We start from the raw sequence: 21,194 nt of genomic DNA on the forward strand, positions 1-21,194 counted from the left end.
GGTTTAAAAATATATACCTCTGTGTATTGATTTTAAGAAAGGCACACGTTGGAGCAACGACAGTCCTTTTCCGCGAATGCGCACCGCATCGATTATATGCAACGCAGGACACGCTAGATAAACTAGTAATATCATCAACCATTTGTAGTTATAACTAGTGATTATGATTGAATGATTGTTTTTTACAAGATAAGTTTAATGCTAGCTAGCAACTTACTCTTACTGCATTCGCGTAACAGGCAGGCTCCTCGTGGAGTGCAATGAGAGGCAGGTAGTTAGAGCGTTGGACTAGTTAACTGTAAGGTTGCAAGATTGAATTTACAAGGTAAAAATCTGTCGTTCTGCCCCTGAACAAGGCAGTTAACCCACCGTTCCTAGGCAATCATTGAAAATAAGAATGTGTTCTTAACTGACTTGCCTAGCTAAATAAAGGTGTTTTTAATCGGCCAAATCGGTATCCAAAAATACTGATTTCCCATTGTTATGAAAAATTGAAATCGGCCCTAATTAATCAGCCATTGCAATTAAACGGTCAACCTCTATTTGAGATCTCAGTTTCTCGCTTTACCTCTCCAACTGTTTCTAGTTTGGTCCCAGCATTGAAGTGACAGTCCCCCTCCCTCTCCAGTATTTGGGCAATCTTCCTGCATAACAGACATACTAGGTGCAGACTGTCCTATTCTCTTTCTGTGTGCTCGGGGAGGTGGGGACTCCAAAGTGTAGCCAAAGGCCATTGGTGCATTGCTTCAAATATTTAGACGTACGTTATAGTAAAATATACGAACATGAATTTCAATAAGTCCCTCGGACTGAAACAATAAATATTGACCCGCATGAACCCACAGGGCCTTTGGCTGGGACCATAAAGCAGCACTATATCAAAGGGGAGCTGCGCTCCCTGGGCCCAAAGCGTATATATAAAAAGAGGGAGAGAAGGAAAGAGGGATAGAGGGGAGGACAGGAGAAAAGCACATTGAGTCCTCTCTGCCCCCACTTCCAGTAAGCCTGCCCCCTAATGTAGGTACCAGGTTTTTTTTTTCAGAACAAAAACCTAACCAAAAACACAACACAATAAAGTACTGTTTATAAATGGTGGTAGCAGAACATTGTGCTTTTCCCCAGCGTTGGTCAGCTCCAAAGTAAAACATTCACCTTAGTTTGATCAGTAAATGCAAAACATATTTGTGGGCAGCCAGTCCAATAACCTTAGGTGCACACATGGATTTGTTGTGAAATGTGCGCCAATATCACAACAATATATGGGGAAAGTGGGTGGTGGAGATGGAGGAAAGAAAGCGGAAGAGGGTGTTTTGCCAGTCCACAGAGTTACAGGTTGACGCTCCGAGTTCCTCTTTGAGAGACTTAGCTGTCCCTTTTTTGGGAAGGCACATAACTTCAGTATTACCTCAACTGAGACTATGGAACAAATGCTTCCTGTCTGACTCGCATTGACCACCGGAGCTTGTTAGCTTTGGGTCAAAGGTCACAGTAGAGGGATTTAGGCTAAAACACCAGACTAACAGTGCTCTAAATTCTAACATCTATGAAACAATTTTTTTGAGTCCAGGCCTGTACTGTAGCATGTGGTCTCCCAAGTCCACAGTTCTCTTAGATCCTATGCTGCTAAGTGGTGGGCTGCGGTTCAGATCGCATTCTGGGTTTAATGGTGATGAGGTGGTTTCCAGCGTGGCTAAGATCAGGACGAGTTAACAAGGCTTATCAGGATCGTGTACCTGTCGGCTGTGCCTGTGAGGAGGAAGTCCACAGCTTTACGACGTGGAAATGGGAGGCTTTCAAGATGAGGGGGAAATATTTCCTCCATTGACAAGTGATGTGCTCCTTTTACATGGAGCAGAAGGAGGACAAACAGAATCTTCTCTTACCACACTCTTTCCTTCTTCTCCAATTCTCATTCCTCCAAGGGCATATGGATGTTAAGCAACGAGAAAGCCAATACAAGGGTCTGATGTCGAAGCTTTCACTCGCATCTAAAAGAAAACGGAATCCGAACTCAAAAACATGAACAACTGTCTCCATTAAGAAAATATACATGGGGGGGGGGTAACCAAATACCTCAACAAACCAGTATTGATAATACCCAGAATGCTTCTGTTTGGGTTAGCCAATGATCAAGGCCTACCTACCTTTAACTTTGCCACCGTGTTAACATTTACCTAAACATTTAAAAACAGAAACATTATTTTGTACATAATATTTCCTCCATTTCCACCAGCAGAACGTGTCCTCTCATGCTTTACCCAATACTCACCATCGGGGAAGAAATCAAAGGACATTATCAGGAAGCACTGGTACATTATTGACACTGATCTGAAAGCCATATTTAAATATCCCCCCACGTATGGTCTTCAAAAGACCCCCAAACGTGAGACATTGTGGTCAGATCTGATTATCCACCAGAGAAAAGGGAAACTTTCTTGGACAAGGTTCCGGAGAGTAATTACAAATGTGGCCAATGTGCTCAATGCAGTTTCACGTACAAATGTGACTCATTTACCCACCCCAGCACAGGACAAAGATTTAACATCAAAGGCCTGATTACCTGCATGTCCACCAAGGTTGTTTACATGTTGAAATGTCCCTGTGGTCTGTCGTACGTAGGGCAAACCAGCAGAAGCCTTTTGACCCAGATCGGCGAGCACCACAGCAATATACGGACAGGTGACACCAAAAACTCTGTTGCTGTTCATTTTGCATAAGCTGGACATCCTTTTAGCTCTCTGAGACATATTGGAATTGACATGGTCAAGATGTCATGCAGGACATTGAGAGGAAACTTCTTCAAAGGGAATATTGCTGGATCCACAGGCTGAACACACTATTTCCTCTTGGCCTTGACAAGGAGTTTGAAAACTACTTTTATAGTTCAAAATGTCCAAACCACTGTTTTCATTAAACCCTAATTGAATATTGTGTGTATAATATTTACATTTACAAGTACCAGTCAAAAGTTTGGACACACCTACTCATTCATGGGTTTTTCTTTATTTTAACTATTTTCTACATTGTACAATAATAGTGAAGACATCAAAACTATGAAATAAAACATATGGAATCATGTAGTAACCAAAAAAGTGTTAAACAAATCAAAATATATATCTTCAAAGTAGCCACCCTTTGCCTCGATGACAGCTTTTCACACTCCTGGCATTCTCTCAGCTTCATGAGGTAGTCACCTGGAATGCATTTGAATTAACAGGTGTGCCTTGTTAAAAGTTAATTTGTGGAATTTATTTCCTTCTAAAAGCGTTTGAGTCAATCAGTTGTGTTGTGAGGGGGGTAGGGAGGATACACAGAAGATAACCCTATTTAGTAAAATAGCAAGTCCATAGTATGGCAAGAACAGCTCAAATAAGCAAAGAGAAACGACAGTCCATCATTAATTTAGGACAATACGGAAAATTTCAAGAACTTTGAAAGTTTCTTCACATGCAGTCACAAAAACCATCAAGCGCAATGATGAAACTGGCCCTCATGAGGACCGCCACAGGAATGGAAGAGCCAGAGTTACCTCTGCTGACGAGGATAAGTTCATTAGAGTTACCAGCCTCAGAAATCTCAACATCAACTGTTCAGAGGAGACTGCCTGTATCAGGTCATGGTCGAATTGCTGCAAAGAAACCACTCCTAAAGGACACCAATAATAAGAAGAGATTTGCTTGGGCCAAGAAACAAGAGCAATGGACATTAGACCAGTGGAAATCTGACCTTTGGTCTGATGAGTCCAAATTTGAGATTTTTGGGTTCCAACCGCTGTGTCTTTGTGAGATGCAGAGTAGGTGAACGGATGAACTCCGTATGTGTGGTTCCCACCGTGAAGCATGGAGGAGGAGGTGTGATGGTGCTTTATCTGGTGACATCTGTCTGTGATTTATTTAGAATTCAAGGAACACTTAACCAGCACGGCTACCACACCATTCTGCAGCTATACGACAACGCATCTGGTTTGCGCTTAGTGGGACTATCATTTGTTTTTCAACAGGACAATGACCCAACACACCTCCAGGCTGTGTAATGGCTATTTGACCAAGAAGGAGAGTGATGGAGTGACATGTCTACAACCGGATTGAGATGGTTTGGGATGAGTTGGACCGCAGAGTGAAGGAAAAGTAGCACGCTCAGCATATGTGGGAACTCCTTCAAGACTGTTGGCAACGCATTCCTTATGAAGCTGGTTGAGAGAATGCCAAGAGTGTGCATGTCACGCCCTGACCATAGAGAGCCTGTTATTCTCTATGTTGGTTTGGTCGGGGTGTAACTAGGGTGGGTCATCTAGGTCATTTGTATATCCATGTTGGCCTGATATGGGTCCCAATCTGAGGCAGCTGTTGAACGTTGTCTCTGATTGGGGATCATATTTAGGTAGCCATTTTCCCCATTGTGTTTGTGGGATCTTGTCTATATTGAGTTGCCTGAGTGCACACCAGTAGCGTCACGTTTCGTTTGTGCTTTATTGATTTGTTTTTGGTGAGTTTCAGTTTATTAAAATATGTGCAACTCTACTCACGCTGCGCCTTGGTCTACTCCTTCAGTGCAAAGCTGCCATCAAGGCAAAGGGTGGCTACTTTGAAGAATCTCAAATATAAAATAAATTTTGATTTGTTTAACACTTTTTTGGTTATTATATGATTCCATATGTGCTATTTCATAGTTTTGATGTCTTCACTATTATTCAACAATGTAGAAAATAGTAAAAATAAAGAAACCCTTGAATTAGTAGGTGTGTCAACTTTTGACTGGTACTATATAATCCCATATCTTCTGCTGTACTACTTGGTATTTTACTAAATATCAATATATATATATTGGTCTCATTACTCATTTACAAGCATTACACTACACCTGTAATAAAATCTGCTAAATGTGTATTTGGCCAATAAAATTATATTTGATATTTTGATACATTGAATATCTATAATGTGAACCTATATTTTTACTTCCTGTTTCAGGAAGTGATGTCACTGAGCACTGCACCTATATATAGGACACTCAACCACATATGGGATATGGATGCCCAATGAAGACCTAATGCTCGAAACATTATAGAGCAGAAGTGAGCAGAAGTGTGTGGAGTTTTCCTTTCATTTTTCATGTATTGACCACCACAAACAGATGCTGGCACTAAGACCACACTCAAAGAGCTGTATAGAGCCAAAAGCAAACAAGACCATGCTCATCCAGAGGCGGCACTCCTGGTGATGTGATCTTACCTCATTTTTACCAGCATGTCACCTGTGCAACTAGAGGCGACAAAACTCTAGATCACCCTTACGCCACACACAGAAACACATACAAAGTTCTCCCTCGCCCTCCATTTGGCAAATGTGACCCTAACTCTATCCTCCTGATCCCTGATTACAAGTAAAACTCAAACAGGAAGTATCAGTGACGCCCTCAATATTGAAGTGGTTCGAGGATGCACCTATTCCCAATTTAACCCTCCAAGACAATGTGCAGTAGGACATTTGTACCCAGTCAGGCATCTGTCTAAATTAGGCCTACCTGAATGATAAGAAGGGTGAAATATTATTTAGAAAGACAATAGTCTAATGATGAGTTTGTGTTATGCCTATTTATCAGCTGCAAATCATTTGACCCTGTGCGCCTTGCTGGTTGATGCCATTCTCTTTTACATTTTACTTGGTAAAAATAAGCTGTTATGGGACTTTTTTATTTACTGTAACTCAAATCAAATGTATTTTAAGGGAAATAAAATAAACATTCTACATGTTGCAGTTGGCCTTTTAGCGTAATGCAAAACATATCCTTGACTCTATCCAGGGAAGCAAACGATGCCAGCCCACTGAATGAATGAAACTGGATGGAATGAGCAATAATTGTGCAAGTTACTTCACAATCAAACTTAAATTAGGCCTAACTGAATGATGAGGTTGATTTCATTTAGAACAACAGTGTAATGATAAGTTTGTGTTATGCCTATTTATGAGCATTGGCGCTCATGTTAATAATTTGCCCACACGCCCTGCGGGTTGAGACCATTCTCTTTTACGTTTTACCTTCGTGTTACAGGATTGTTTTATTCACTGTAACTCTATTCCTAATCAAATGTATTGTAAGGGAAATGAAAACATTCTATGTGTTGCCGTAGGCCTTTAGAATAATGCATAACATTCCCTTGACTCTATCCAAGTTGGTGGGCGGGAAACCAACGATGCCAGTCAGCCTGCACAGCCGACCCATCGAAACTACATCTAAACTATACCGAAACTAATTTAACACATAATAAGAGTTAGCCTATAGACAAGATTAAATTGACTATCTGATGAGTTATCAGTTGTCATATTGTACATGAAGGGATGGGCTCATCTTGGAATTGACAGATGCAGGGAAAGGAGCATGAATTCATCAAATCCTTCACATGCACATGCAAGGAAAACATGTTGATATCTATATAGTAACAGAAAGAGCATATTCTGCTGTTTCTATGACACTTAACTCTGTCAAATGACTCTCAAAATTCAAGAGGCCCAGCTCTATTTCCAAATGTCACTTTTTCCAAGAATATCTGTACTATCCATGCATTCAGCACCTGACCACTCGTGCGGCAGCATAGCTCTGGCTACTGAACAAAAACTACAGTGAACAAAAATATAAACACAACATGTAAAGTGTTGGTCCCATGTTTCATGAGCTGAAAAAATAAATCCCAGAAATGTTCCACACGCACAAAAAGTGTTTCTCTTAAGAATGCTGCACAAATGTGTTACTTCCCTGTTTGTGAGAATTTCTCCTTTCCCAAGCCGATTAAACAGCATGATCATTACACATGTGCACCTTGTGCTGGGGACAATAAAAGGCCACTTTAAAATGTGCAGTTTTGTTACACAACACAATGCCACAGATGTTTCAAGGTTTGAGGGAGCGTGCAATTGGCATGCGAGAGAATTGAATGTTAATTTCTCTACCATAAACTGCCTCCAAAATAGTTTTTGATCATTTGGCAGTATATCCCGGCCTCACAATCGCAGACCACGTGTAACCACGACAGCCCAGGAGCCTGCAGGATCATCTGAGGAAGGATGGTGGGGGGGCAGACCCTTATGTGGGGAAAAACTCATTTTGATTGGCATAGCCTGGCTCCCCTGTGGGTAATGTGTTTACTGTAAGGGAAACTCAAATAGGCTATAGGCCTATATATATTTCCACAAATATTTATTCATGTATGAAGAGTGATCAGATGAATTGCAATTCATTGCAAAGTCCCTCTTTGCCATGCAAATGAACTTAATCCCCCCCAAAACATTTCCACTGCATTTCAGTCCTGCCACAAAAGGACCAGCTGACATCATTCTCTCATTAACACAGGTGTGAGTGTTGACGAGGACACGGCTGGAGATCACTCTGTCATGCTGATTGAGTTCGAATAACAGACTGGAAGCTTCAAAAGGAGGGTGGTGCTTGGAATCATTGTTCTTCCTCTGTCAACCATGGTTACCTGCAAGGAAACACGTGCCGTCATCATTGCTTTGCACAAAAAGGGCTTCACAGGCAAGGATATTGCTGCACCTAAATCAACCATTTATCGGATCATCAAGAACTTCAAGGAGAGTGGTTCAATTGTTGTGAAGAAGGCTTCAGGGTGCCCAAGAAATTCCAGCAAGGGCCAGGACCATCTCCTAAAGTTGATTCAGCTGCGGGATTGGGGCACCACCAGTACAGAGCTTGCTCAGGAATGGCAGCAGGCAGGTGTGAGTGCATCTGCACGCACAGTGTGGCAAAGACTTTTGGAGGATGGCCTGGTGTCAAAGAAGGGCAGCAAAGAAGCCACTTCTCTCCAGGAAAAACATCAGGGACAGACTGATATTCTGCAAAAGGTACAGGGATTGGACTGCTGAGGACTGGGGTAAAGTCATTTTCTCTGATGAATCCCCTTTCCGAATGTTTGGTGAATCCGGAAAAAAAGCTTGTCCGGAGAAGACAAGGTGAGCACTACCATCAGTACTGTGTCATGCCAACAGTAAAGCATCCTGAGGCCATTCATGTGTGGGGTTGCTTCTCAGCCAAGGGAGTGGGCTCACTCACAATTTTGCCTAAGAACACAGCCATGAATAAAGAATGGTACCGCCGAGAGCAACTTCTCCCAACCATCCAGGAATAGTTTGGTGCCGAACAACGCCTTAATGGAGCACCTTGCCACAAGGCAAAAGTGATAACTAAGTGGCTCGGGGAACAAAACATCAATATTTTTGGTCCATGGCCAGGAAACTCCCCAGACCTTAATCCCATTGAGAACTTGTGGTCAATCCTCAACAAAAACCCACAAATTCTGACAAACTCCAAGCATTGATTATGCAAGAATGGGCTGCCATCAGTCAGGATGTGGCCCAGAAGTTAATTGGCAGCATGCCAGGGTGGATTGCAGAGGTCTTGAAAAAGAAGGGTCAACACTGCAAATATTGACTGTTTGCATCAACTTCATACTTCAGTATTCCATAGTAACATCTGACAAAAATATCTAAAGACAGTGAAGCAGCAAACTTTGTGGAAATTAATATTTGTGGATAAACTTTTGGCCATGACTGTAGACTGCTAAAGGGGATGCCCGGCAATGTTCTCTAGAGGGTACTTAAAGGCTGAAAGGCCATGCGGTTCTAGTTTTATAAGTGCATTGATGACTTTGTCCCCACAGTGACCGTATGAACAGTTGAAGTCGGAAGTTTACATACACCTTAGTAAAAATAAAATAAAAATCTTCACAATTCCTGATATTTAATCCATGAAAAAATTCCATGTTTTAGGATGACCACTTTATTTTAAGAATGTGAAATGTCAGGATAATCGTAGAGAAAATGATTTATTTCAGCATTTATTTATTTCATCACATTCCCACTGGGTCAGAAGATTACATACACTCAATTAGTATTTGGTAGCATTGCCTTTAAATTGGTTAAATTTGGTCAAATTATTTGGGTAGCCTTCCACAAGCTTCCCACAATAAGTTGGGTGAATTTTGGCCCATTCCCCCTGACAGAGCTGGTGTAACTGAGTCAGGTTTGTAGGCCTCCTTACTCACACACTCTTTTTCAGTTCTGCCCACAAATTGTCTATGGAATTGAGGTCAGGGCTTTGTGATGGCCACTCCAATACCTTGACTTTGTTGACCGTAAGCCATTTTGCCACAACTTTGGAAGTATGCTTTGGGTCATTGTCCATTTGGAAGACCCATTTGTGACCAAGCTTTAACTTCTTGACTGATGTCTTGAGATGTTGCTTCAATATATCCACATAAGTGTCCTTCCTCATGTTGCCATCTGTTTTGTGAAGTGCACCAGTCTCTCCTGCCGCAAAGCACCCCCACAACATGAAGCTGCCACCCCCCGTACTTCACTGTTGGGATGGTGTTCTTCGGCTTGCAAGCCTCCCCCCTTTATCCTCCAAACATAACGATGGTCATTATGGCCAAACAGTTATATTTTGGCTTCATCAGACCAGAAGACATGATCTTTGTCCCCATGTGCAGTTGCAAACCATAGTCTGGCTTTTGTTATGATGGTTTAAGAGCAGTGGCTCCTTCCTCGCTGAGCGGCCGTTCAGGTTATGTCGATATAGGACTCGTTTTACTGTGGATATAGATACATTTGTACCTGTTTTCTTCCAGCATCTTCACAAAGTCCTTTGCTGTTGTTCTGGGATTGATTTGACTTATTGCACCAAAGTACGTTCATCCTTAGGAGACAGAATACATCTCCTTCCTGAGTGGTATGATGACTGTGTGGTCCCATGGTGTTTATACTTGCGTACTATTGTGTGTACAGATGAATGTGGTACCTTCAGGCGTTTGGAAATTGCTCCCAAGGATGAACCAGACTTGCAGAGGTCTAAAAATGTTTCCTGCCACCGCAGGCTGATTTCTTTTAATTTTCCCATGATGTCAAGCAAAGAGGCACTGAGTTAGAAGGTAGGCTTTGGAATACACCCACAGGTACAGCTCCAATTGACTCAAATTATGTCAATTAGCCTATCAGAAGATTCTAAAGCCATGACATAATTTTCTGGAATATTCCAAGCTGTTTAAAGGCACAGTTAACTTAGTGTATGTAAACATCTGACCCACTTGAATTGTGATACAGTGAATTATAAGTGAAATAATCTGTCTGTAAAAATGACTTGTGTCATGCACAAAGTAGATGTTCTAACAGACTTGCCAAAACTATAGTTTGTTAAAAAGAAACGAGTGGCGTGGTTGAAAAAAAGTTTTAAGGACTCCAACCTAAGTGTATGTAAACTTCCGACTTCAATTGTAACTATTCAGACCGTTTCCGTTTCCTTGGTTGAAGCACTTTTGGCAGAGATTACAGTGTTGGGTCTTCTTGGGTATGACGCTACAAGCTTGGCACAACTGTATTTGGGGAGTTTCTCCCATTGTTCTCTGCAGATCCTTTCAATCTCTGTCAGGTTGGCTGGGGAGCGTTGCTGCACAGCAGGTATCAGGTCTCTTCAGAGATGTTAGACGGGGTTCAAGGCCGAGCACAGGCTGGGCCACTCAAGGACATTCAGAGTCTTGTCCTGAAGCCACTCCTGCGTTGTCTTGACTGTGTGCTTTGGGTCGTTGTCCTGTTGGAAGGTGAACCGTCGCCCCCAGTCTGAGGTCCTGAGCGCTCTGGAGCGGATGTCTCTGTACTTTGCTGCGTTAATCTTTGCCTCAATCCTGACTAGTCCCCCAGTCCCTGCCCCTGACAAACCCATCCACAGCAAGGCCCTGCCATCACCATGGTTCACCGTAGGGATGGTGCCAGGTGTCCTCCAGACGTGACGCTTGGCATGCAGGCCAACGAGTTCAATCTTGGTTTCATCAGAACAGAGAATCTTGTTTCTCATGGTCTGAGTGTATTTAGGTGCCTTTTGGCAAACACCAATCTGGCTGTCATGTGCCTTTTACTGAGGAATGGCTTCAGTTTGGCCACTCTAACATAAAGGCATAATTGGTGGAGTGCTGCAGAGATGTTTGTCCTTCTGGAAGGGTCTCTCATCTCCACAGAAGAACTCTGGAGCTCTCTCAGAATGACCATCAGCGTGTTGGTCACCTCCCTGACCAAGGCCTTTCTCCCCTGGTTGCTCAGTTTGGCCGGGGCGGCCAGCTCCAGGAAGAGTCTTGATGGTTGCAAACTTCTTCTGTTTAAGAATGATGGAGGCCACTGTGTTCTTTGGGACCTTCAATGCTGCAGAAATGTTTTGGTACCCTTACCCTGTCTCGGAGCTCACCTGTCTCGGGCTTCATGGCTTGGTTTTTGCTCTGAAATGCACTGCCAACTGTGGGACCTTATATAGACAGCCGTGTCCCTTCCCAAATCATGTCCAATCAAGTTAATTTACCACAGGAGGACTCCAATCAAGAAGTCGAAACATCTCAAGGATGATCAATGGAAACAGGATGCACCTGAGCTCAATTTCGAGTCTCATAGCAAAGGGTCTGAATACTTATGTAAATAAGGTATTTCTGTTTTTTATTTGTAATACATTTGCAAACATTTCAAAAAACCTGTTTTCTATTTGTGTTTATGGGGTATTGTGTGTAGAAGCATTTTAGAATGAGGCATTAACATAACAAAATGTGGAAAAGGTGAAGGGGTCTGAATACTTTCCAGAGTTATCGTTACTCATTGTGTATTTATTCCTTGTGTTATTATTTTTCTATTATTTCTCTTTTTTAATCTCTGCTTTGTACAGAAGGGCCGGTAAGTGAGCAATTCACTGTTAGTCTACACCCTTTGTTGACGAAACACGTGACAAATAAGAACCAGGGGATGATAAATATCTCTAAGAGATGAGGTAAACAATCAGAGAGGAAGGGGGATGTGGGTGCTTATTGCCATTCAAAGGATAGGGGGCTTTTAGGTTCCCCATCAGGCTCTGAGACTGGGCCTCATGCCCTTACCTGTGGAGACCCAAGGCTGACTGATGGTCTGCCAGGGGGGGATCGTAGATCGGGCGGATTGCGAGCATATAAACGTTAGTGTTTATGTACTGAGGACTAGGCCGACTAGGCCACTGTCCAAGCATTTCAAAGAGAGTCAGTCCACCTCAGTCCATCACTGCTGCTGCTCTTGACCTGTGCCAGGGAGAGAAGGTTTTCTGTCTCGTTCGATTTGAGTAAAAGACAGATTTGAAGATTGAGAATTGAAAAGGGAGATAGGTGTTGATGGTTCGTGCAGATGTGAGATCAGATCAGGGTGGTGCTACAGCTTGCTCTCACTAAGCCTCCAAAAGAACAAGATGAGACAGATAAAATAATGGAGTAGTACAGCAGAAGATATGGGAGTATACAGTGCCAGTCAAACGTTTTGACACACCTACCTATTCAAGGGTTTTTCTTTATTTTTAATATTTTCTACATTGTTGAATAATAGTGAAGACATCACAACTATGAAATAACACATATGGAATCATGTAGTAACCAAAAAACTGTTAAACAAAGCAACATACATTTTATATTCTTCAAATTAGCCACCCGTTGCCTTGATGGCAGCTTTGCACACTCTTGGCATTCTCTCAACCAGCTTCATGAGGAATGCTATGCCAACAGTCTTGAAGGAGTTCCCACATATGCTGAGCACTTGTTGGCTGCTTTTCCTTCCTCTGAGGTCTAACTCATCCCAAACCATCTCAATTGGGTTGTGGACATGTCATTTGATGCAGCACTCAATCACTCTCTTTCTTGGTCAAATAGCCATTACACAGCCTGGAGGTGTGTTTTGGGCCATTGTCCTGTTGAAAAACAAATGATAGTCCCACTAAGTGCAAACCAGATGGGATGGTGTATCGCTGCAAAATGCTGTGGTAGCCATGCTGGTTAAGTGTGCCTTGAATTCTAAATGAATAATAGACAGTGTCACCAGCAAAGCACGTCCACACCATCACATCTCCTCCTCCATGCTTCACGGTGGGAACCAGACATACGGAGATCATCCGTTCACCTACTCTGCATCTCACAAAGACACAGCGGCTGGAACCAAAAATCTAAAATTTGGACTCATTAGACCGAAGGACATATTTCCACTGGTCTAATGTCCATTGCTCGTGTTTCTTGGCCCAAACAAGTCTGTTCTTGTCATTGGTCTCTAGTAGTTGTTTCTTTGCAGCAATTCGACCATGAAGGCCTGATTCACACAGTCTCCTCTGAACAGTTGATGTTCAGATGTATGTTACTTTAACTCTGTGAAGCATTTATTTGGGCTGCAATTTCTGATGCTGGTAACTCTAATGAACGTATCCTCTGCAGCAGAGGTAATTTTGGGTCTTCCTTTCCTGTGGCGGGCCTTATGAGAGCCAGTTTCATCATAGCGCTTGATGGTTTTTGCGACTGCATGTGAAGAAACTTTCAAGGTTCTTGCAATTTTACGGATTGTCTGACCTTCATGTCTTAAAGTAATGATGGACTGCCATTTGTCTTTGATTATTTGAGCTGTTCTTGCCATAATATGGGCATGGTATTTTACCAAATAGGGCTATCTTCGGTATACCCCCCTTCCTTGTCACAACACAACTGATTGGCTCAAAGGCATTAAGGAAAGAAATCCACAAATTAACTTTTAACAAGGCACGCCTATTAATTGAAATGCATTCCACGTGACTACCTCATGAAGATGGTTGAGAGAATGCCAGGAGTGTGAAAAGCTGTCATCAAGTCAAAGGGTGGCTACTTTAAAGAATATAAAATATATTTTGATTTGTTTAACACTTTTTTGCTTACCACATGATTCCATATGTGTTATTTCATAGATTTGATGTCTTCACTATTATTCTACAATGTATAAAATAGTCAAACTAAAGAAAACCCCTTGAATGAGTAGGTGTGTCCAAACATTTGAATGGTACTGTATGTCAACAGGGAACATAGGAATAGGATCATACATAATAGGGAGTTGTAGAAGGTTATGCTTAGGATAATGTATATAAAAAAAATTCCAAGGTGCGGGTCAGGTGTCTAGAAGATCATTGCCTTTTTGAGTTTTTAACCCAAGGTACAATCCATCCAATCCTACCTTAATACCTCCTCAATATCTCAAGTCGTTCCAAGCCTAACAAATCCTTTTGACATGACTGATTTGATTTGTATCAAACAACCTGATGTGGATGTTGCTTCACCTGACCAACCCAATACCGCCTAAAGCCCATTGACTTTCATATCTTGCCGATGTAGGTATATTTTTTTAATGCAAAAGCCATTTAGTTTCCAATGGATTTAACTACTGGAGGGACACATACCTGCTTCAAAACTTCAGATATATGAGGTATTAAACCGACTCCAGTTTTGAAGAGCACTCAATTCACTTGGCAGGTGTATAAAAGCTGGGGTGTGGCCCAGATCGGAGCTTTTGCTTTTGATCATCCGGTGCTTCTCTGTGGAAGTCTCATCTGCGGTTTAAAGCCTCCAGGTGACCAGGGACTGGGGCTCTTTATATCTATCCCGGTTCTGTTTTTAAAATAAAACAACTTTTTCTTCCCCTAGAAAGGACTTCAATGCAAGGTCTTGAAACCAAACGATTCGCCATGGGTATAGAGGATATGAATTTCCATGGATGGAATTGGACGTTGTGAAAAAACAATACTAGTCCGGATTTGCGAAGCCATCTGAACTCGCTGACACTTGTTGTCTTTCCCCTAAGTAGGTTAGGTTATCACTGGCCGGGCAGACAGTCTCCTCTTCCCAAGTCTTGGAGAGAATAATTCCTAATTTTAACAAGTCCCCATTATTCCATAAATCCCCCTCTCTGACCACGTCCAACTTTGTATCAGCACGGTAGATCCCCCAGTTTGGAGAACAATGGAGGGTTTGATTCCATCCTTCCTGTAAAACTGGGAGCCACTCAAAAGGTTGTTTTGATGGTTTATTATAAGACGACCCAGAAGTTTCCAATAGAGAACCTAAGCGATGCCATGCCAACGCTTCTCTCCCCTTCTCACCTTGATTACACACACCAAGATGATATCTGGGAATCCAAGACTCCCCCAACAATGAAATCCTTTGTTGTGATTGCAACATGTGTTTCAGGGAACACACACACACACACACACACACACACACACACACACACACACACACACACACACACACACACACACACACACACACACACACACACACACACACACACACACACACACACACACACACACACACACACACACACACACACAATAAAAGTCAGGGCTTTTTAACTACAGACGAATCAATGTCAGTCCAACTTTTCTTGGCTTTCTGGAGGAATTTGGAGAGTTTGAGAGAGAGTTGGAGAGAGAGAGAAAGAGAACAAGAGAGAGATGAGAGACAACAGTGAAAGAGACACTATAGACTAAGAAAACAGAGAAGGAGAGAGACATTGAGATAGAAGTTAAAGAGGTAAATAGAAAGAAAGATATTGTTCACATTATCATCTGTATCCTGGACTGCTCTGACGCAGAGGTGAGTCACACAAACACCATCTGCCCTGTTCCTACCACACCCCTGCCAGGATGCCTATCTGTGCCCGCTCCGGCTTTTGGGCCCGGCTCATCAGCTCTCCTCCTCTCCTCCTCCCAGGTGTGAATGATCACCGGTCCGCATGGCCCGATGACTAAAGCTGGCTATTTCCACCAACGCACCTCATCTCTCCTCCTTTATTAAATCCCTATCACCCAAAGCTCTGACTCATTACCCCAGACTTACACACTTAGGGGTCAGCGTTAATTATGGCCCCTGTCACATAGACTAGCCTCATCCTCTCATCCGGTCCTGTCTTCCTCCTCCCACACACCACCTACCTCCTTTCCCCCCGTTCTTCCCTCCGGTTCACCCACCAAGTGTCTAACCTTGTCTGTGAGAGCAGGCCTCCGCAGATCAGCAGAGCAAACAGTTATATAATGTGGCTCGTCACTGGTAAATAAGCTAATTAATGTCACTTTGGCTTTGTCATGGGATAAACAATTGTCAATAACTGGATGTAGGTTGGACCAAAGTGAAATATACTAGCGGCCTACCTACCTGTGTAGATCTCTGCCTCCGAGGGGTCCTCCACCCGCTTATGCTGGATGACGTAATCAGACACCTTGTAGCCAATCAGGGGCTCCACATCCAGCCACTCCAGGGCCACCATGGTGCTGGAGGGCTCTAGGTGAGGGGCCAGTCTGAGCCTGACACAGACAGAGAGAGGAAGGAGGTGGGTCACTTTGATTCAATAAAAATATTTGAAGTAAACAGCACTGAGGACTAGCTTCCCGGGAACATTAAGCTTACTCCTGAAAATCTCAGTTAAAAGTGTTTTTAGTCCAGGACTAGGCTTACCTTGTGTCGGGGAAAGCAACCCTAGAGTCTGTTATTAAAATGCTGAGACCAGATATAGGGAGCAAGTTGGAATCATCAATGCATCCATTCGACAAATCATACAAGGAAGTAAGTCCATTCAATTTAATGTGGAAATCCACCGGAGAGCCATTGCTCATCCAATGCCTTGTATCTCTCTCCAAAAGTTCTGATGGTTTCAATAGCTGGGGTGTATGATGACTCAAAACAGAGCTGGGTTAAGAGAACAAGATTCACTGTTATTTATTAAGAGTGAGTACCGGGGTGTTTGGACTGGCCTAAAGTAATTAAAGGTTGGTCCCAGCCCTAGGGATGGTTGTTACAACTCCAACAGTACTCCCTAGGCTTGGATAGATGGGAGGCAGGCTCTGACTTACACAGGCTGCCTCAGGGGACTGCAATTGGGAAGGCCGTCTTTGCTGAAGGCACTCAGGTCACAGCGACACCAGTTGTCGATGACATCTCCCTTGCCTGCACACCAGTATGAGCTCATCGTGGCGCTCTTGAAGGCCTGTGAAAGGTAACAGGTGAGACAAATGCAATTATCTTCCATACATCACCCTTCTGTGACACCCTGAGTTATCCAGGCTTCTAGATGTCTGTTGCTACCCCTGTGTGTGTCCCCCGACCCCCCACCGATGTCTGCCCCGGAATCATCATACAGTCACACACTGGGGGCTCACAGGTTTTGTCACCTCCGCCACCGGAAGAGTCGCGGCGGCGAGGGTCAGATGATACGTGAGTGAGTAGCCTTGGAGCCATGTCATGTTCCTGTCTTGTTTTAATTGGGAATGGTGACACATAAAGGTCAGTGTGTGTGTCTGTGTGTGTGATAGAGAGAGAGAGCAAGTTAAACAGAGAAAGAATATTACTTCTCTAAGAGGTCAAAAGGCCAAAAAGATATGCATTTCCTCAATCTCATTAAACCGAGAAACATCATCAAGATCATGAGTGTGTACCACTTCAACTCAAACTAATTGGCAGGTAGCCTAGTTGTTAGAGTGTTAGGCCAGTAACCGAAAGGTTGCTGGATTGAATCCCTGAGCTGACAAGGTAAAAATCTATCATTCTGCCCCCTGAGCAAGGCAGGGGCCTGTTCACTGGGCGCTGTTCGTGATGATTTAAGGCAGCCCCCTAGATCTCTCTGATTCAGAGAGGTTGGGTGAAATGCAGAAGACACATTTCAGTTGAAGGCATTCAGTTGTACAATTGACTAGGTATCTTCCTTTCCTTTTTAAATTTCATCAGGCCAACCAAATGCCAATATTACCGTTAAGGTGATCAAATAAGGTGACGTCAGTGCTTTGGCAAAGGAGAGTTCAGGGGAGTTCGCAGGCACATTGGCTCCCTGTCACACCGGCCAATCAATGGAGCACTTAGTTATTTATGTAAGCAATTGGTTGACAGCGCCGACCCGCGCAGACTGCTGAGGGACACGCTTGATCGCGGTCATCAAACACCTGCACAGAGACACCAGAAAACATCCCGAAACCAGTCATCCAGAGGAGAGGACACCGAATGTGTCTTCAAGTCATTGTCAGTTTTGTTTTTCAAATTCGTTTTGGACTACTGACTGTCCAAACATCTGTCCTTGAGCTGTTATGGTCTATTAATGTTCTGTATTATGTCATATTTCATGTTTTGAGAGGACCCTAGGAAGAGTTGCTTTCGCAACAGGTAATGGGGATGCTAATTAAATACCAAATGCCAAACAAGCAAGTTACAAGTGAACAAATCGGATTTGTGTGTGTTCAGACAGCAGTTATTTGCTGACATGGCTAAGCTAGTTGTCATAGTAACCACGCGTGTGTGCACAGTGGTATAGGCTTATCGGCGGTGATCGTGCTTCCTATCACTCAGAAGTTATGTAAGCAAGCTACGGTGACAACAATATCTGCCATGGATGTTTCCCAGTTGCTTAGAATGTTCAAAATCATAGTGTAAGAAGACCTTTAAAGCCTTAAAGGACAAGATGATCCAACTTCCAAAAATATAATGTTTGGATATGCGAAATAAAGGTCTAAAAACCACTTGAGGGCAAATAAATCAGATTTGACCATTCAGACACAAGTCACATGGCCAAGAATCAGATTTGTATCTGATTTGTATCAGACTTCAAACCAAGCCACATTTGAAATGTGGCTTGAAATATCAGATTCCATGACCTACAATAATAATAACAGTGACAATGACAGGGGCAAGTCAACAGATGAGAAGTTCTTTCCCAGAGCAGAGATGGTCAGGTCCAAACTCATCCACAGCTTATATTTGCTCGACCAGATACAGGAGGAGCAGAGAGGAATCCCCAAATACTGCAACTAGGATGTTTGAGGTCAAATCAGCTTCCTGGTCTGAATGAGCCTGACCTCAGACAAGGAGAACTACACCAGTCTAATGGGGAAGAACACACACCAGCTGGTGTGCTTTAAGATCTCGCCCAGAGGGGCAGCACCATCACCATGGACCGCCGTCGCCAGGGACGACTGGATTCTAGAGAATGTTATCCTTCTCGCAATCTCCAAAATACAACAGCCACAAGACAACTTTGTTTGCCCGTCGTAAAGGACCATTCACCGAAACTGATGTAGCTAGCTAACCACCTCCTTTTGCACGTGGGAAAAAAATTGTGTACAAAGCTACGCTAGCTAGCTAGCTGGGATTTTCTAAAAGGAATCTGCCTCCCCAAAAAAACTTCTCCATGGCCTGTCTCCTCCTGTCTGGCACAGGTAACCCCGCCACACTCTCCCCTCTCTCCCAAGATTTCACTGGCCTCCAGCACACATGCATTTACACACACAAGCAGACCTTTAAGGTAGGCTAATTAACTTGTGAAGCTTATTATGTGAGCTTACTCAGAAACACTTTAATTAACTGGTATAGGCCTACTATTTATTTATTTATTTATTTATTGTATTACTGCGGATGAAATATGCATGTACACCATGGCCCATCTACTGTTGTGTTCTGATATTTGTTTCACTGATTTCTGCTCTTGTAAAAGTCTGGGATTTCGGCACATTAACACTAGAAGCTTGTGGGTTCACAGCTCCGATCCAGATGTGTTGGTCATTGCTGAGACGTGGTTAAGAAAGAGTGTTTAAAACACTGCTGTTAACCTTTCTGGTTATAACCTTTTTTTCTGGCAAGACAGATATTCCAAAGGTGGTGGAGTGGCAATCTTTACCAAGGAACACCTTCAGTGCTCGGTTGTCTCCTCCAAGTCTGTCCCCAAACAATTTGATTTGCTGGTTTTAAGCATTAAACTTTCAAATGAATCTTTGTTGACTGTTGCACCAGCCTGTACCCTACCTGCCCAAAGCTCTCTCCTGGCCCCTTACACTAACTCTGAATTTGTCCTGCTAGGTGACCTAAACTGGGACATGATTAAACGACCTGACCAAGTCCTAAAGCAACGGGACTCCCTAAATCTTTCTCAGATTATTACCAATCTCACAAGGTAAGACTCCAAACACCCAGAAAAGGCTGCTCCCCTTGATGTTATCCTCACAAATAATCAGAAAATTGTGTTTTCTGTAATGACTTTAGTGAATCACTGTTTTACAGCCTGTGTTCGTAATGGCTGCTCAGTGAAACGACCTGTCCAGATATGTCATAGATGCTTGCTAAAAAAAATTCATGAACAAGCCTTCCTTCATGACCTAGCCTCTGTACATTTGGAAAGAATCAGCTTGATCCCCTCTGTCGAAGATGCTTGGACCTTCTTTTTTAATATTTTCAGTGGTATTGTTAACAAACACGCCCCCATAAAGAAAACTGAGAATTAAAAACAGGTTCAGCCCCTTGTTCCACCGTGATCTGGCAGAGTTAATCCAACTCAATGATTTCATTTGGCGAAAGGCTCGGCACACGCATACTCAGGCTGACTGGCTCTCGTTCAGGCAAATGAGAAATAAGTGCACTCAGGCTATCCGGAAGGCAAAAGTTGGGTATTTTCAGGAGCAGAATTATCTCTCTGTGGGTCTAACCCCAAGAAGTTCGGGAAAATGGTTAAAGACCTGGAGAATAATCCCTCCTCCTCACAGATGCCCATGTCCCTTAATGGTGATGATGTGATTGTTACTGACAAGGAGCACATCACTGAGCTCTTTAATCACCACTTCATTAAGTCAGGATTCCTATTTGACTCAGCCATGCCTCTATCATTTCCTCTATCATCTCCCACCCATCCCTTCTAATGTGACTATCCCCAATGCTCCTCCCTCTTTTTCCCCTGCCCCACTACAAAGTTTAGCCCTGCAGGCAGTCACTGAGTCTGAGGTGCTAAAGGAGCTCCTCAAACTTGACCCCCAAAAAACATCTGGGTCAGATGGTTTAGATCCTTTCTTCTTTAAGGTTGCAGCCCCTATCATCACCAAGCCTATATCTCTGACCTTTTAACCTGTCTCTCCTCTCTGGGGAGGTTCCCATTGCTTGGAAGGCAGCCATGGTACATCTATTATTTAAAGCTGATCCTAACTGTTATAGGCCAATTTCTATTTTGCCCAGCTTATAAAAAGTGTTGGAAAAACTTGTTCATAATCAACTGACTGGCTTTCTTGAAGTCTATAGAATTCCCTCTGGAATGCACCCTGGTTTCCGCTCAGGTTATGGATGTGTCACTGCAACCTTAAAGGTCCTCATGATGTCACCATTGACCTTGATTCTAAGTAATGTTGTGCTGCTATTTTTATTGACTTGGCCAAAGCTTATGATACGGTAGACCATTCCATTCTTATGGTCTGGCTTAGGAGTATTGTCTCTGAGGGGTCTTAGGCCTGGTTTGCTAACTACCTCTCTCAAAGAGTGCAGTGTATAAAGTCAGAACATCTGCTGTCTCAGCCACTGCCTGTCACCAAGGGAGAACCCCAACGCTCGA

General features: G+C 43.1%; 1 protein-coding gene across 2 annotated transcripts in view; it reads right to left on the reverse strand.

Annotated features, from left to right (window-relative positions):
• The window catches only part of LOC124007025 (astrotactin-2-like), a 528,751-nt gene that overhangs the window by 76,470 nt on the left and 431,087 nt on the right, over nt 1-21,194 (reverse strand). For both annotated transcript variants that reach the window (XM_046317271.1, XM_046317272.1), the window contains 2 exons: nt 16,696-16,829; nt 16,001-16,149 (listed from right to left, as the gene is read on the reverse strand). In XM_046317271.1, coding sequence (XP_046173227.1) covers nt 16,001-16,149; nt 16,696-16,829 — 283 coding nt within the window. The remainder of the gene's footprint in view (nt 1-16,000; nt 16,150-16,695; nt 16,830-21,194) is intronic.

This window comes from Oncorhynchus gorbuscha, linkage group LG20 (assembly GCF_021184085.1).
Source record: "Oncorhynchus gorbuscha isolate QuinsamMale2020 ecotype Even-year linkage group LG20, OgorEven_v1.0, whole genome shotgun sequence".
Classification (NCBI taxonomy): domain Eukaryota; kingdom Metazoa; phylum Chordata; class Actinopteri; order Salmoniformes; family Salmonidae; genus Oncorhynchus; species Oncorhynchus gorbuscha.